At 47.8% G+C, this 14,914-nt stretch overlaps 1 protein-coding gene across 1 annotated transcript; it reads right to left on the bottom strand.

The window, feature by feature from the left end:
- Positions 1–143: 143 nt before the first annotated feature.
- On the bottom strand, positions 144–14,417 carry LOC138748126 (dual specificity protein phosphatase 8-like). The gene is made up of 6 exons (XM_069907834.1): positions 14,208–14,417; positions 13,313–13,442; positions 10,986–11,152; positions 9,280–9,439; positions 4,519–4,642; positions 144–1,589 (listed from the first exon to the last, which is right to left on the bottom strand). Exons 1-6 carry the CDS (start codon positions 14,415–14,417, stop codon positions 701–703), a joined length of 1,680 nt encoding a protein of 559 aa, XP_069763935.1. The 3' UTR covers positions 144–700.
- Between the last annotated feature and the right edge of the window lie 497 nt (positions 14,418–14,914).

The following is a 14,914-nucleotide window of genomic DNA, read 5'->3' on the forward strand; positions in this document are numbered from 1 at the left end:
CAACATTCCAAAGAAGCAACTTCCCTGGGGAGTGCACTGCACATCCTGCCTCGATCCGCATTGCACACACCCACTCAAATATACACACATATTAAACATCTAAAACAATGTTTCTAGCCATATCAGAGATTCACTTTTTATCCATTCGGTTTCCAAGAATGATATCCCCAAGGTCTTAGCAACACAGGCATCGTCGTGTTCCATGCCGTTTAATTAGCATCCGAAAACCTTCACCTTTAGCAAACTCCGGCAACACAGCTGACAGTAAAAGTGGATCACCGCTATCCGGCCCACCATGGTCCTGCAAATAGCTTCAGCTTTGAGCTTGTTTTCCACAAAGTTTTCTGCCCCTCGTAAATGTTTCGAAACTAAATATTTGTTCTCAAAGTTACAAGTTCTGGTTCTGACAAAAAAAAATGCAAGATGGAATCTCCACTTTCAGGCATGTTCCCTGTGTCCGTGTGTGGACTGCTCTTATGATGGCTTTGACCCTGGGCTTGTCTGTGCTCTGGGGTTGCCTGGTTAAAAGTTGCCCTGACGCCACTTGAGGAGCAGATAACCAGCCCGCCTTGAGGTCAACAGAAGTGAGAGCCAGGTAAAAAGGTCAAAAGGCACCACCTTTGACCTCTTTAATCTTCCTCTGAAGAGGAGCAAGTCAAGTTTGAGATGGATTATGAGATGGATTTGTTCGTAAATGGGATTACGATTTCACCATGTTTTCGGTGTAGAGGACTGTGCTGCCTGTGGATTTGATGGGACCACTGTAAGGGTGGTCAAACAGCGAGAGCTCTGTCCTTTTTGCATGTACCGTTATGAGACATGTGCTGTAATTGAGAAGCGGAGACTTTGGCTGCTTGGGAATAGGCAATGTCAGCGGCAGTGCAGTGCTTGGATCTTCCTTGCGGACAGAGTGAGCCGAGTGGGTCAGACTGTGGTCGAGGTCAGAGGGAGGGAGAGGGGCCTGGAGGCCACCACACTTCTGCTGAGGCCTTGGCACCTGCGCAGCACCTCTCAACGTGGCTCCCTCCTTCCCGCGAGCCTTCCTGGCGCTCCCAAACAAGAGGGTGAAGGGGTTGAAGGTGCCGGCGACCAACTTGCTCCCGAGTCCCAATAGTTTGGGGACAGGGCGCACCTCTGCTGGCGGCGGGGCCTGGTAGCAACCGGCATGCGGGCTCGAAGGATAGGCAGACTTCACGTCGAGCGAGAAGGACCGCTTCATGCAGCTTGCGTGAGCCGCGCGCTCCGGCGAGAGATGGAGGTTGGCAACCTCAAGGCGCAAGGCTGCCAGCTCTGACGCGCCCTCCTCGAATCTCTTGGGAAGGTCGCTTGTGCGGATGTCCAGGTGAGCCGAACATCGGTCGGGAACGTTTTGGTTGGAAAAGGGAGGGATAAATGCCTGATTGATTTCACTTGGGTCTTCATGGGAATCAGTCTGGGAGGTTCCGATATCTCTGGAGATATCCTCATCAAGGAGGTGGTCCTGGTTCACATGGCCAGAAGCTTGGACTTGGATGGTCTTCTCATATTCCACCAGCTGTCCAAGGAAGTTGAAGTTTGGCGATATGGTGGGCCTCCGATCTTTCACATACCTGTGTGGCAGAAGAAGATCAATCTCAAGAAAATCAATTATTTTCATATTTCATATTCCTTTTTTTAATTAAAATTTTACATTTAGACAAGCCCTTCTGGGCCATGAGCCCATTCCACCCGATTACCATATATTCTGGTGTATAGGATGACCCTGTATATGATTACATGGAATTTCTATCTAAAATGTCCATTTTTGAGTGATATGGCACCAAAATCTGACCCTTACCATTGACCAGTGGATCCAATTAAAAGCAAACACAATATTTTAATGACGAATTACTATGTCAATGTTATAATTCTTTTTTGCATGTTAACAGGCCGTTTAAGGCTTGTGCAGACCCAAGAGCAGTCGGAGCGGGCGGAGGTACCTTGCTGAGACTTCGCTGGTAACTAATGGGGCGAGCACAAGATTATGTCGGAGCCAACGGGAAGATGGCAGCAGTGTTGAGACTTGGCCGTTGAGGTTCAGATTTTAGACCCGTCGCATTTGACAATAGTGAGTTTTTTTTTAATTTGAGGATCTTGCTATTCGCTGGCATTGACCTAAAACTCCCAGTACATTTTGAAGGGTCTGGGGAAACCGGGGCGCCCAGAGGAAACTCACGTAGACATAGGGAGAATGTACAAACTCCTTACAGACGGCGTTGGATTTGAACCAGGATCGCTGGCACTGTAACAGAGCTGCGATAACCGTGCCACCATCATGGGTGGCCTCTTAACCCCTAAGCATCATGCAATTTCCCCCCCCCCCTTATTTCCATATTACCTATTCTCCCACATACCTGTAAATGTCCCCAGTGAACCTATCAACCCCTATGACTTTACAATGCAAACTCCACACCGACTGTTCTGGAAGTTAGCATTGAATACGGGTCACTGGAGTTGTCATAAAACCACACAGAAACGCTGGAGGAACTCAGCCGGTCTAGCAGCATCCACAGGAGGTAAAGATGTTTCGGGTCTGAGCCCTTCTTCAAGGTACAAGCAAAGAAGACTGTGAGCACTGCTGTGCGAATAATTATGACACAAAGTCCATAGACTGTACAATGGACTTTAATTAGCTTAAACTTGCACACACCAGTCTCAGTATCTTCCTGGCTTCACATGTCTGCCTGTCCCCGAAGGGGCTGGATCGAGTCTTTATACAGGCTGGTGATTGACAGCTGACAGGTGGGGCCAACCTCCCTGCAGGTACAGAGGATTCCCCCTGCCGGTATGAGTGCGGCCAGTGTAGTGGTTGTATTACCACGAAGGCATCTGAATAATGACTGAAGACTGGCAGGGGGAGGAGTCCAGACCAACAAGTGGTGTTAATTGGATATGATAAGAGGAGAGGTGAGAATTTATTTTGTCTCTGTGAAAGGCGACAGGAAAAAGGGAGAGACACAGAAATGAGGAAAAAGGGAGAGACACAGAACTGGGGAAAGGTGACGGTGGGAGGGGGAGGGGAGGGGGGGGTTAACGAAAACTGGAGAAGTCAATGTTAATTCCATGTGGTTGGAGGACGCCCAAACAGAAGATAAGGTGTTACTCCTCCAATTTGTGGGCGATCTCAGTCTGGCAGTGCATGAGACCATGGGCAGACACGTCAGCAAGGAAATGGGACAGGGAATTGTAATGAGTGGACTCCTTCTCCAGCCCAGCGCTGTCTGCATTCTGAGCATTCCTGATTCTTTTTTGTTTATACCTGTAAGAAGGGCTTGAGCCTGAAATGTCGGCAATACATCTTTACCTCCTGTGGACAGTGTGAGGCCAGCTGAGTTCCTCCAGCATTTCTGTGCGTGTTTTACTGCAATCACAGCGTCTGTAGACTTTCGTAGGTATAGGACAGCTATGATTATGTCCATAAATCAGAAAGTAACCTTAACCCAATTGGCCCACGAGAGGGGGAGCTCAACCACATCCGGTGATCTTCAGTTGCACCCCCATTCTCATTCCCCCTCCCCAACAATAGTTTCGCAAGAAATGTGGGAGGGACAATTCCAGATCTGCCTTCTGCACTCGCTAATATTCGTCTTTGTAATCTCTCCCGTTTCTTTGCATTGCTTCATTTCACAATGGGCCTCTGAGTTTGCACGTGAATATATCTCTGCACGACCCTCCCTCTGTCTCTGTGTCCATCCCTCTGTCACTCTATCTCTACTCTCTCTTTTCTGAATTGCTCTACAATTCAGAGATCCCTGCACCTGCCGCCCGCACATCCGAACTCCCGATGCCTCAGCCCGTCCCTTTGGTATCCTCACCAATTAAGTTTAGTGAAATGCTTCATAAAGCCCAGTGTGTTTTCAGCTATGTACATTACAGGAATGTTTTTCTCCCCCCCCCCCCCACAGTGTAAATGGCTTTTGAATAAAGATTTTCAGCGTTTAAATCAGTGGTTTTCAAACTTTTTCTTTCCACCCGCATCCCACCTATACCATCACAGATCACCAATGGTATAGGTGGGATGTGAGTGGAAAGAAAAAGTTTGAAAACCACTGTTTTAATCATTCCTAATTGACTCATTATTTGCACGGTTTCATTACTCCGAAGGGAATGGGCCAATGGCAATTTTTCTCAAGCAAAATATTTCAGTTACAATTGGGTCTAAAGCAGCGATTCTCTACCTTCACATCCCACCTTAAGCGACCCTTTACTCATCACGGAGCCCCGGCGGCAGATTGATTACTTAAAGTGGGATGTGAGTGGAAAGGAAAAAGGTCGAGAACCACTGGGTTAAATAAAAAATAAAATGGTAGCATTGTTTCAACTTACGATCATTTTGACTTATGATACGAGTCCTGGAACCGAACCCCAGCATAAGTCGAGATCTACCTGAATTCCTTAACTTTCTAGAAGGAAATGGGTCATGTTCCTCAAGCTCAGTTCTCAACCTTTTATTGGCCTCCACTAGCAACGTATGCTGGACTGATCTGATCAAGTTCTTACCTGTAGGCGTCGTCCAACGAGAGGTCCATTGTCCTCATGACATAAGCAATGGCAATTGCCGCAGACCTGGAGATCCCAGCCAGGCAGTGAACCAGAACCCGGCACTGCATTGACCTCACCGTGTCTGCAGAAAGTCAGAAAAAAAAAATCACCAACCAGGTCAGCAGGAAGGAAACAATGAACCTTGAGAGAATGTGTCAGGTCTTCAAGACTTCATAGCCATAAGCCACAAGAAATGGGAACAGTAGATCACCTGGCCTATCACACCTTCTCACCATTCAACAAGACCTGGTGTGGACTCGGCTCAATGACCAGCTTGTTCCCCAGAACTCTTAATTCCTCTACTATACAATAATCTATCTGTATGATGGTACAGGAGTCGAATGGTTCATTTTTGCCAATGCAGCAAAAGACCTGGACTATTGATTCAGAAGTGAGTTCAAATTCCAGAAATTAATATTCACCTGATGAAACAAATCTAGAATTAGAAGTGCAAAAGCAATCAATCATTGAATGATTCTTATTCAAGTCCTTACCCAGTCTGACATCTGTATGTGACTCTAGGTCCATCAGAGTGGTTGAATCTTTATTGCCTCCTCAGTTTGGGCCAATTAAGGATGGTCAATAAATGCTGACATTGGCAGCCATGTCAATATTCCTGAACAGAGAGTAGTAGTGGATGATTGCCTCTCTGACTGGAGGCTTGGGACTAGCGGCGTGCCTCAAGGATCGGTGCTGGGACCATTAATGTTTGACATCTCTTTCAATTATTTGGATGATAATGTGGTAAATTGGATCAGCAAGTTTGCAGGTGACACAAAGGTTGAAGGTGCTGTGGACGGTGAGAAAGATTTTCAAAGCTTGCAGAGGGATCTGGACCAGCTGGAAACATGGCAGATGGAATTTAATGCAGATGAGCTTGAGGTGTTGCATTTTGGAAGGACAAACCAAGGTAGGACATACATGGTAAATGGTAGGGAGTGTGGTAGAACAGAGGGATCTGGGAATGCAGATAGGTAATTCTCTGAAAATGGTATCACAGATGGATAGGGTTGTAAAGAGAGATTTTGGCAGATTGCCAAAAGTATAGGAGTTAGGATGTTAGGGTAAAGTTGTACAAGACATTGGTGAGGCCAAATATGGAGTAGTGTATGCAGTTTTGGTCACCTAACTACAGGAAAGATATCAATAAACTTGAAAGCGTGTGGACGAAAATTTTCTCGGATGTTGCCAAGGCTTGAGAAACTGAGTTACAGGGAAAAATTAAACAGTTTAGGACTTTATTCCCTGAAGCGCAGAAGAATGAAGGATGATTTGATAGAGGTATTTAAAATTATGATGGGTATATAGACAGAGTAAATGCAACTAGAGTTTTTCTACTGAAGTTGGAGGAGATCAAACCAGAGGACATGGGTTAAGAGTGAAAGGGGAGGTTTGGGGGAAGATTAGGGGAGTTTCTGAGGACAAGATCTCCATCCTCAACCGATGGTCAGAACACTTCCAATCTCTTTTCAGTACCAACCGCTCAGTCCAAGATTCCGCCCTGCTCCAGCTCCCTCAACAGCCCCTAAGGCTAGAGCTGGATGAGGTTCCCACCCTGGATGAGACATATAAGGCAATCGAACAACTGAAAAGTGGCAAAGCAGCAGGTATGGATGGAATCCCCCCAGAAGTCTGGAAGGCTGGCGGCAAAACTCTGCATGCCAAACTGCATGAGTTTTTCAAGCTTTGTTGGGACCAAGGTAAACTGCCTCAGGATCTTCGTGATGCCACCATCATCACCCTGTACAAAAACAAAGGCGAGAAATCAGACTGCTCAAACTACAGGGGAATCACGTTGCTCTCCATTGCAGGCAAAATCTTCGCTAGGATTCTACTAAATAGAATAATACCTAGTGTCGCTGAGAATATTCTCCCAGAATCACAGTGCGGCTTTCGCGCAAACAGAGGAACTACTGACATGGTCTTTGCCCTCAGACAGCTCCAAGAAAAGTGCAGAGAACAAAACAAAGGACTCTACATCACCTTTGTTGACCTCACCAAAGCCTTCGACACCGTGAGCAGGAAAGGGCTTTGGCAAATACTAGAGCGCATCGGATGTCCCCCAAAGTTCCTCAACATGATTATCCAACTGCACGAAAACCAACAAGGTCGGGTCAGATACAGCAATGAGCTCTCTGAACCCTTCTCCATTAACAATGGCGTGAAGCAAGGCTGTGTTCTCGCACCAACCCTCTTTTCAATCTTCTTCAGCATGATGCTGAACCAAGCCATGAAAGACCCCAACAATGAAGACGCTGTTTACATCCGGTACCGCACGGATGGCAGTCTCTTCAATCTGAGGCGCCTGCAAGCTCACACCAAGACACAAGAGAAACTTGTCCGTGAACTACTCTTTGCAGATGATGCCGCTTTAGTTGCCCATTCAGAGCCAGCTCTTCAGCGCTTGACGTCTTGCTTTGCGGAAACTGCCAAAATGTTTGGCCTGGAAGTCAGCCTGAAGAAAACTGAGGTCCTCCATCAGCCAGCTCCCCACCATGACTACCAGCCCCCCCACATCTCCATCGGGCACACAAAACTCAAAACGGTCAACCAGTTTACCTGCACCATTTCATCAGATGCAAGGATCGACAATGAGATAGACAACAGACTCGCCAAGGCAAATAGCGCCTTTGGAAGACTACACAAAAGAGTCTGGAAAAACAACCAACTGAAAAACCTCACAAAGATAAGTGTATACAGAGCCGTTGTCATACCCACACTCCTGTTCGGCTCCGAATCATGGGTCCTCTACCGGCACCACCTACGGCTCCTAGAACGCTTCCACCAGCGTTGTCTCCGCTCCATCCTCAACATCCATTGGAGCGCTCACACCCCTAACGTCGAGGTACTCGAGATGGCAGAGGTCGACAGCATCGAGTCCACGCTGCTGAAGATCCAGCTGCGCTGGATGGGTCACGTCTCCAGAATGGAGGACCATCGCCTTCCCAAGATCGTATTATATGGCGAGCTCTCTACTGGCCACCGTGACAGAGGTGCACCAAAGAAAAGGTACAAGGACTGCCTAAAGAAATCTCTTGGTGCCTGCCACATTGACCACCGCCAGTGGGCTGATAACGCCTCAAACCGTGCATCTTGGCGCCTCACAGTTTGGCGGGCAGCAGCCTCCTTTGAAGAAGACCGCAGAGCCCACCTCACTGACAAAAGGCAAAGGAGGAAAAACCCAACACCCAACCCCAACCAACCAATTTTCCCTTGCAACCGCTGCAATCGTGTCTGCCTGTCCCGCATCGGACTGGTCAGCCACAAACGAGCCTGCAGCTGACGTGGACTTTTTACCCCCTCCATAAATCTTCGTCCGCGAAGCCAAGCCAAAGAGGGGAGTTTCTTCACACAGAAAGTGGTGGGGGTGTGGAACGAGCTATTAGCTGAAGTGGTGAATGCGGGCTCAAATTTTAACATTTAAGAAAAGTTTGGGCAGGTAGATGGATGGGAAGGGTATGGAGGAATATGAACCAGATGCAGATCAGGGGGACTAGGCAGATTAATAGCACAGATTAGATGGGCTGAAGGGCCTGTTTTCTGTGCTGTAATATTCTACGGTTCTAAATCATTGAAAAACATACGGTTGCTGAGGTCACTGTTGTATTTCAGGGAGGATCCAACGTTCAGGGAGAAAACAGCTAGGGGCTAGGGGAATGGTGGGATTGGTTAATTCCCTTATTCACGTTGGTAGAAAACTCCCTACCTAACTTTGAACAGATGCCCTGGGTTCCTTTACACTCACCAGACCATGCGGAAGGCCAGCAAAAACCTCAGGAGATGTGTGTGGGTGGGTTCATTGATGGTTAATTTGGTTGTGCTTTGAGAGTCATCTTCTGTCTGTTGTATCAATGAGTCCCCATTGCCCTCTAATGCTGTGAATTCAAATAACACTGAATAATGAAGATTTTGCTTCCTGAAGACTTTTGGGTGTATTTTGGGCTGCTGATCACGAAAATCATCTTAGAATTTTCCTATTTATATATTATCTATTTTTTAGATATAACATTTTGGTGATTTACTGTCATAGTTTAAGTCTACTTCAAGCATACAAAAACATGAAGCGTAACATGTCATTGAAAATTCATTTTCTGCATTCTCCCTGCTGATCTGGGTGCCGTCAGTGATGAACACGGTGAAAGGTCTCACCAGGACATTGCGACCATGGAAAAGCAATATCAGGGCAACTGGAATCTGTCAATGCTGGCCGACTATTGTTGGACACTGACATGAGAGGCATCAGATGCCGAGTACAAATGAAAATCAGCCACAAAATATATTTAGGTCGGTTGAACGAATACAATGTGTCAGCCAGCATCATGTTAAATTCAATAAAAGTTAATTTCATGTTTCTCCAACTTCCTACATGATACTGCGAATCTGAAAAGATATTTGTGTTCAGCTTTGAAGTTGGCTATCATAGTTCCCAATTTCTTTTCAGGAAGCAAATCTTTTGAAAAAAATTGTTGTCTAGTATAATTTATTGCCTTTACTAAACTGACTCCCCCTGTGATAATAATTAGTCCAAAAATTCCTGAAAACAATCAATAAGGCAGCGGGGGTGGGGGGAGCGGGGGTTTAACTCAGAGGAGAACGTGCATAGTCCACACAGGCAGCACCGGAGATTGAGGTTGGAGTGATGAGGGCAGAGAAGAGTGGTGTGGCTGACAATAATTCCACACTGAACCCTTTTGTCTGTCTCTAGGCCACTCCACCTACCTATGAACTCCACGGACTTGTTCAGCCAGGGCAGGAGGCTGTCACAGTAGCTGTCGTTGACAGGGATCCTCAGGAAGTGGCTGTCTGGGATAAAAGCGGGCTTCGGGCAGTTGCTGCTCACGTTCAGGATGTGCGTGATCTTGTTCCGAACCATTACATCCTGCAAGAAAACAGTTTGACTCCAATCAACATCCAAACAGGGCCCTTCCTCCTCTTTCTCCTCAGAATTCCACACTATAGCTTTGACTATATTAACACAGGGGCCCTGATCATCCTTCTGAGTGAAGTTCCCAGCCCGCCTAAGATAGGAGATGTGTCATTCCATCCAAATCTGCCCGACACGATTTTCAAATACCTTGTGAAATGGTCCATGGACCAACAATTCAAAGGGTTGCCGGAAATGGACGATGAAAGCTTTGATCAGTTCATTCCTCCAAGGATGGTAATACCCCCAAGATGCTCAGGGCAGCCATCAATATACAGTAAAATCCCACTTACCCAGAATTCAAGCAATCGGAAAAATTTAACATTTAAACAAGATTTAGACAAACAACACTGGAACAGGCCAATTTGGGCCCACGAGTTTGTGCCGCCCAGTTTACATTAACCTATACCCCAGTACGCTTTTAAAGGGTGGGATGAAACTGGAGCCCCCCTGGAGAAAACCGGAGAACATACAAACTCCTTACAGGCAGTGTGGGATTCGAACCCTGATGCCGATCACCGGCGTTGCAGTAACTGTTACGCTTGCAGAAAATAAATTGGCAAAAAATACATGTTTAAAATTGACACCCCCGAGCGGTCAGTTCGCCATTCCACACAAAACACAATCTCAAGCAACCCTATAATTCACTTATCCAGTATCTACTAACCCCCATAGGTGCTGGATCCAGGGGTTTTTTACTATATCCACCCCCCCCAAAAAAAACAGATTTCAGATTTATTGTCACATATAATCCTGAGATTCTTTTTCCTGTGGGCCAAGCAGAATTACCACTACTTGATGGTGCAAATAACAAACATTCCGTTCACTGTCAGAAAATCCATCTGCCAAGTTCTGTCCTGTCCCCAACAGTGTTGTTGGAGCTCTCCAGTGATCAACCTCTTGGCCAACAGCCCTGGAGGTAACAGCCCTTCCTACCATCTCGCTTTTCAAATCCCTTCACCCTCTCGCCCACCCCTCTACCTCATATCGACGCAAAAGCCTAAAAGCAAATGCAGTCTTCTAAATTCCAGCCCCTTGCTCATCCTCAATTGCCCACCCCATGGATTCAATGCCACTACAGTAAAGCCCCTGTTTTCCGGAATTCAAGCAACCGGCAAAAAGCACCGAGGAAAATAAGTAAATAAATATTAAGATCAATAAAAATTTAAGAGTTTAAAATTGTAAAAATAAATGTTTTCTGAAATAACACATAAACCTTTGGTGAAGATGGGAGCCAATATTCCCCCCTCTCTTTCTTTTGCTTTTTTTCTCTCTCTTTCTTTAGCTCTCTTTTTCTTTCCCCCTCTTTCTCTCTCCCTGCACTCTTTCGTTTGCTTTCTTTCTTTCATTCTCTTTTTTCTCTTCCTTCTCGCTTTCTCTCTCTCTCTCTCTCCTCCTCCTTCCTCTCACTTATTTTTTTCTCCCTCTCTTTCTCTCTCTGCCAAGATTTGAGAAGAATCCCAGGACGCTGGAGCTAATGGTAACGGGCTTCCGCACATACCTTATTGAGCACGTCGCTCTGTGAGCCCAGGTAGAAGCAGGGGAGGATCTGAGTGGGCCCCACATTATACGTGGACAGGCAAGGCTGTGAGATGCTGGAGCTGAGGAATCCGGGGGACCTCCCTTCACACAGACTCGGAAAGCAAGAGGAAAATTCCACAAAGCCTCCTGCAAAGAGAAACCGAAGTAAAGACACAACCGTGACTGGGGTATCAATGACTTTATTGAGGTAAATTACTGGATGAGAAAATTTAAGAAAGAGCCCCCTTTCAAAGGACCCCTCTCCCAGGACAATGCCTTTGCTTTTGATGGCAAGTGGGAGTTGCAGGTCTGAATGGAACAAGGGCCTCTGGGAAGGCACCGGGCACCTTGCATCTCACACAAAGCTGACAATATCTGCCATTCTGCCCATCGAGCACCTCCTGACCCACTCCGGCAGTGTCTGCAGGTCACGCGTGACCTCATAGCTCAAGGAGCTGGAGTAGAAGCAAGTCACTCTCGACCCCGAGGGACGCCCTCCAAATCTCAGCCACCCCAATAATGCTAGGAACCCTCTTTCCCCAGCTCGGTTTACATCGCTCAGCTCCACACCAGGTTCCAGCTCACCAGGAGCAGCTTTGCTGCCTCCAGCTAACACCAACCTGGCCTCATCCTCTCATTCAGCCCTCCACCAACGTGGACCCCGACCTAACCCTCACGGAGCTCCATTTCTCCAGCACCCTCATTCTCACTCAATTGATTTGTTAAACACCGCCATGCTTTTCAAATCCCTTCACCCTCTCGCCCACCCCTCTACCTCATATCGACACAAATCCTCAAAAGCAAATGCAGTCTTATAAATTCCAGCCCCTTGCTCATCCTCAATTGCCCACCCCACGGCAGAAGTTTCCGCTCTGCACTCTGGAATCTCTCTCATTACTTCTTTCTCTTTTTCTCTTTCTTGCACTCTTTTTCATTCTCTCTCCTTCCTCTTTTTCTCTTTCCCTTTTTCTCTGTCTCTTTCTCACTCTCTCTTACACACTCCTACACCCAGATTCACGCTCACAACCTCTCTCTCTCCTTTTCTATTTTTTGCTCATTTTCTCTCCCTCTTCCTTGCTCTCTCTCCCTCTCTCTTTTATCTCTCACTGTATCTCTTTCTTGCTCTCTCTCTCTCTCTCCCTCTCTCTCTCTCACACACCCACACACCCTCTCTCTCTCACATGCCCACAACCACTTTCTCTTTCTCTCTCTCTCCTTTTCTATTTTTTGCTCTCTTTCTCATTTCTCTCACACACCCACACCCTCTCTCACACACACACACACACACACACACACACACACACACACACACACCCTCCCTCACACCCACACCCTCTCTCACACACTCACCCACACCCTCTCTCTCACACACACACCCACAAACTCTCTTTCACACACCCACACCCTCTCTCTCACACACACCCACACCCTTTCTCTCTCTCTCACATACACACCCACACCCTCTCTCTCTCTCACACACCCTCTCACTCACACACACCCACACCCTCTCTCTCACACACACCCACACCCTCTCTCTCTCTCACATACACATCCACACCCTCTCTCTCACACACACCCTCTCTCTCACACACACACACCCCCACAAACTCTCTCTCACACACACCCACACCCTCTCTCACACACACCCACACCCTCTCTCTCTCTCACATACACACCCACACCCTCTCTCTCTCTCACATACACACCCACACCCTCCATCTCTCTCACACACACCCTCACTCTCTCTCACACACACCCTCTCTCTCACACACCCCCACCCCCACAAACTCTCCCTCACACACACCCACACCCTCTCTCTCACACATACACACCCTCTCTCACACACACCCTCTCTCTCTCTCACACACACCCTCTCTCTCACACACACCCTCTCTCTCTCTCACATACACACCCACACCCTCTCTCTCTCTCACATACACACCCACACCCTCCCTCTCTCTCACCCACACCTTCCCTCTCTCTCACACACACACCCTCTCTCTCACACACACACACCCACAAACTCTCTCTCACACACACCCACATCCTCTCTCTCTCACACACACACCCTCTCTCTCTCACACACACACACACACACACACACACACACACACACACACACACACACACACACACACACACACACACACACACACACACACACACACACACACACACACACACACACACACCCTCTCTCTCATTTATTGTTGAATGATGGATGAGGTGGTAACGCAGAAGGTATCTCTGACAGCTTGCCTGGCCGGTCCCAAGGGTGAGATGTTATGGTTAACTCATTGCCTGTACCTTTAAGAAAGTAAATGTTGCTGAAAAGGTGCTCCACCTCTCTGAGGAGCGTGGTGACGTTGCCGAAGGACAAGGAAGTGTGGACATCTTCTGCTTCTTGGCCATAGAGAACCAGTTCCTTTCCATCCACCTGTGGAATGACCAGATACACGCTTTAATGCCCTTTAATGTTCCCTGTCCACACACAAAGACTCAGATTTATATTTCCTTATGCCCAATGATCAGCTCTGAGGCCTTGGTTCCACATTCACAAAGCTCAGGACAGAGAAAAAACTCCAGAGGGTTGTTAACTCGGCCTGCGACATCACAGGCACCCGACTTCTCTCCATCGAGGACATCGACATGAGGCAGTGTCTTAAAAAAAGCAGCCTCTTTCCTCAAAGGCCCCCCACCATCCAGGCCCTGTCCCCTTCACTTTGCTAGCATTGGAAAGAAGGTACAGGAGCCTGAAGACGAGCACAAGGACAGCTTCTTCGCCGCTGCCATCAGATTCCTGAATGATCAATGAACCACAGACACTGCCTCACTTTGACTTTTCCTTGCACTATTTTAATTTATTTTGGAAGGTGGTTCTATAGAAATATTTTCACTGTGATACCTGCTGAAAAACAACAAATTTTGTGACGATAAATTCTGATTCTGAACAATGGTTCCAGGACAGTTCACAACTCCTGCAATCCTGTCCTCTCTCCACCCACGTATTCCCCTCACCTCCCCTTGCCCTGCAATCCCCTTCCCCCACCCCATTATCACCCCTCCCCCTCTGTAATCCCACTCCGCTCAATCCTGAAACCCTCCCACCCCCCACTCCGATAATACCTCTGCCCCCCCCACCACCCCCTCCCCCCAGAGTGAGCAACCAGGAATGAGGAACGAGAGCAGAGCCATGGATTACCAGCGAGCGAGGTTGAAGGAGGTCGGCGAGCCACTCCCTGTTCTCCGCGATCATCGAGGAGCAGATATTGACGGCATCGAGCACATGCAGGACGCTGTAGTCGACAACAGGGCGGCAGTCGACGACCAGCACCTTCTCCCTCTCCCCCTCCAACATCGCCGCCAGAGCCTCGGCCCTGATGGCCTTCACCGGCTGCCGGTCCCCCGCCATCAGATCCTGGGAAGGAAGGAACATTTCGGGTGACTCCATTTATTTATCTTCCTCTTGTTTCCCCGTTCTTTGTTCATGGGGCAGGATGGGGATCCATTCCATTCATCGGATGGACCCATGATGCGGGAGAAGAGTGGGCCGTATTCCCTGACCCGTGGCAACTGGGGGAGTGAAATAGGATCACTGGAATCTAAAATTCCCTGACCCCAGGACTGATGCAAACCCCACCCCACCCCCGACTCATTCATGGCTGGGAATCCAGTCAATGACGTCAACAGGGTTGGTGTCACCCAGTGCGGTAACTCATGGTGTCACCACTCCCCCCCCCCACCCCTAATGGACCTCCTCCCGTACCAGAATCCTTAGTAATGTTTTTTTTTGTACTAAACGTTACTCATAATACCCGTAGCTCGCTGAATGTAGTGAGATAAACAACGAGCAAAATTAAAATCACAATATCACATGCATGGCCTCAATGTATTTACATCGTTTCTTGG

This window comes from Narcine bancroftii, chromosome 13 (genome assembly GCF_036971445.1).
Source record: "Narcine bancroftii isolate sNarBan1 chromosome 13, sNarBan1.hap1, whole genome shotgun sequence".
In the NCBI taxonomy this organism is placed as follows: Eukaryota; Metazoa; Chordata; class Chondrichthyes; order Torpediniformes; family Narcinidae; genus Narcine; species Narcine bancroftii.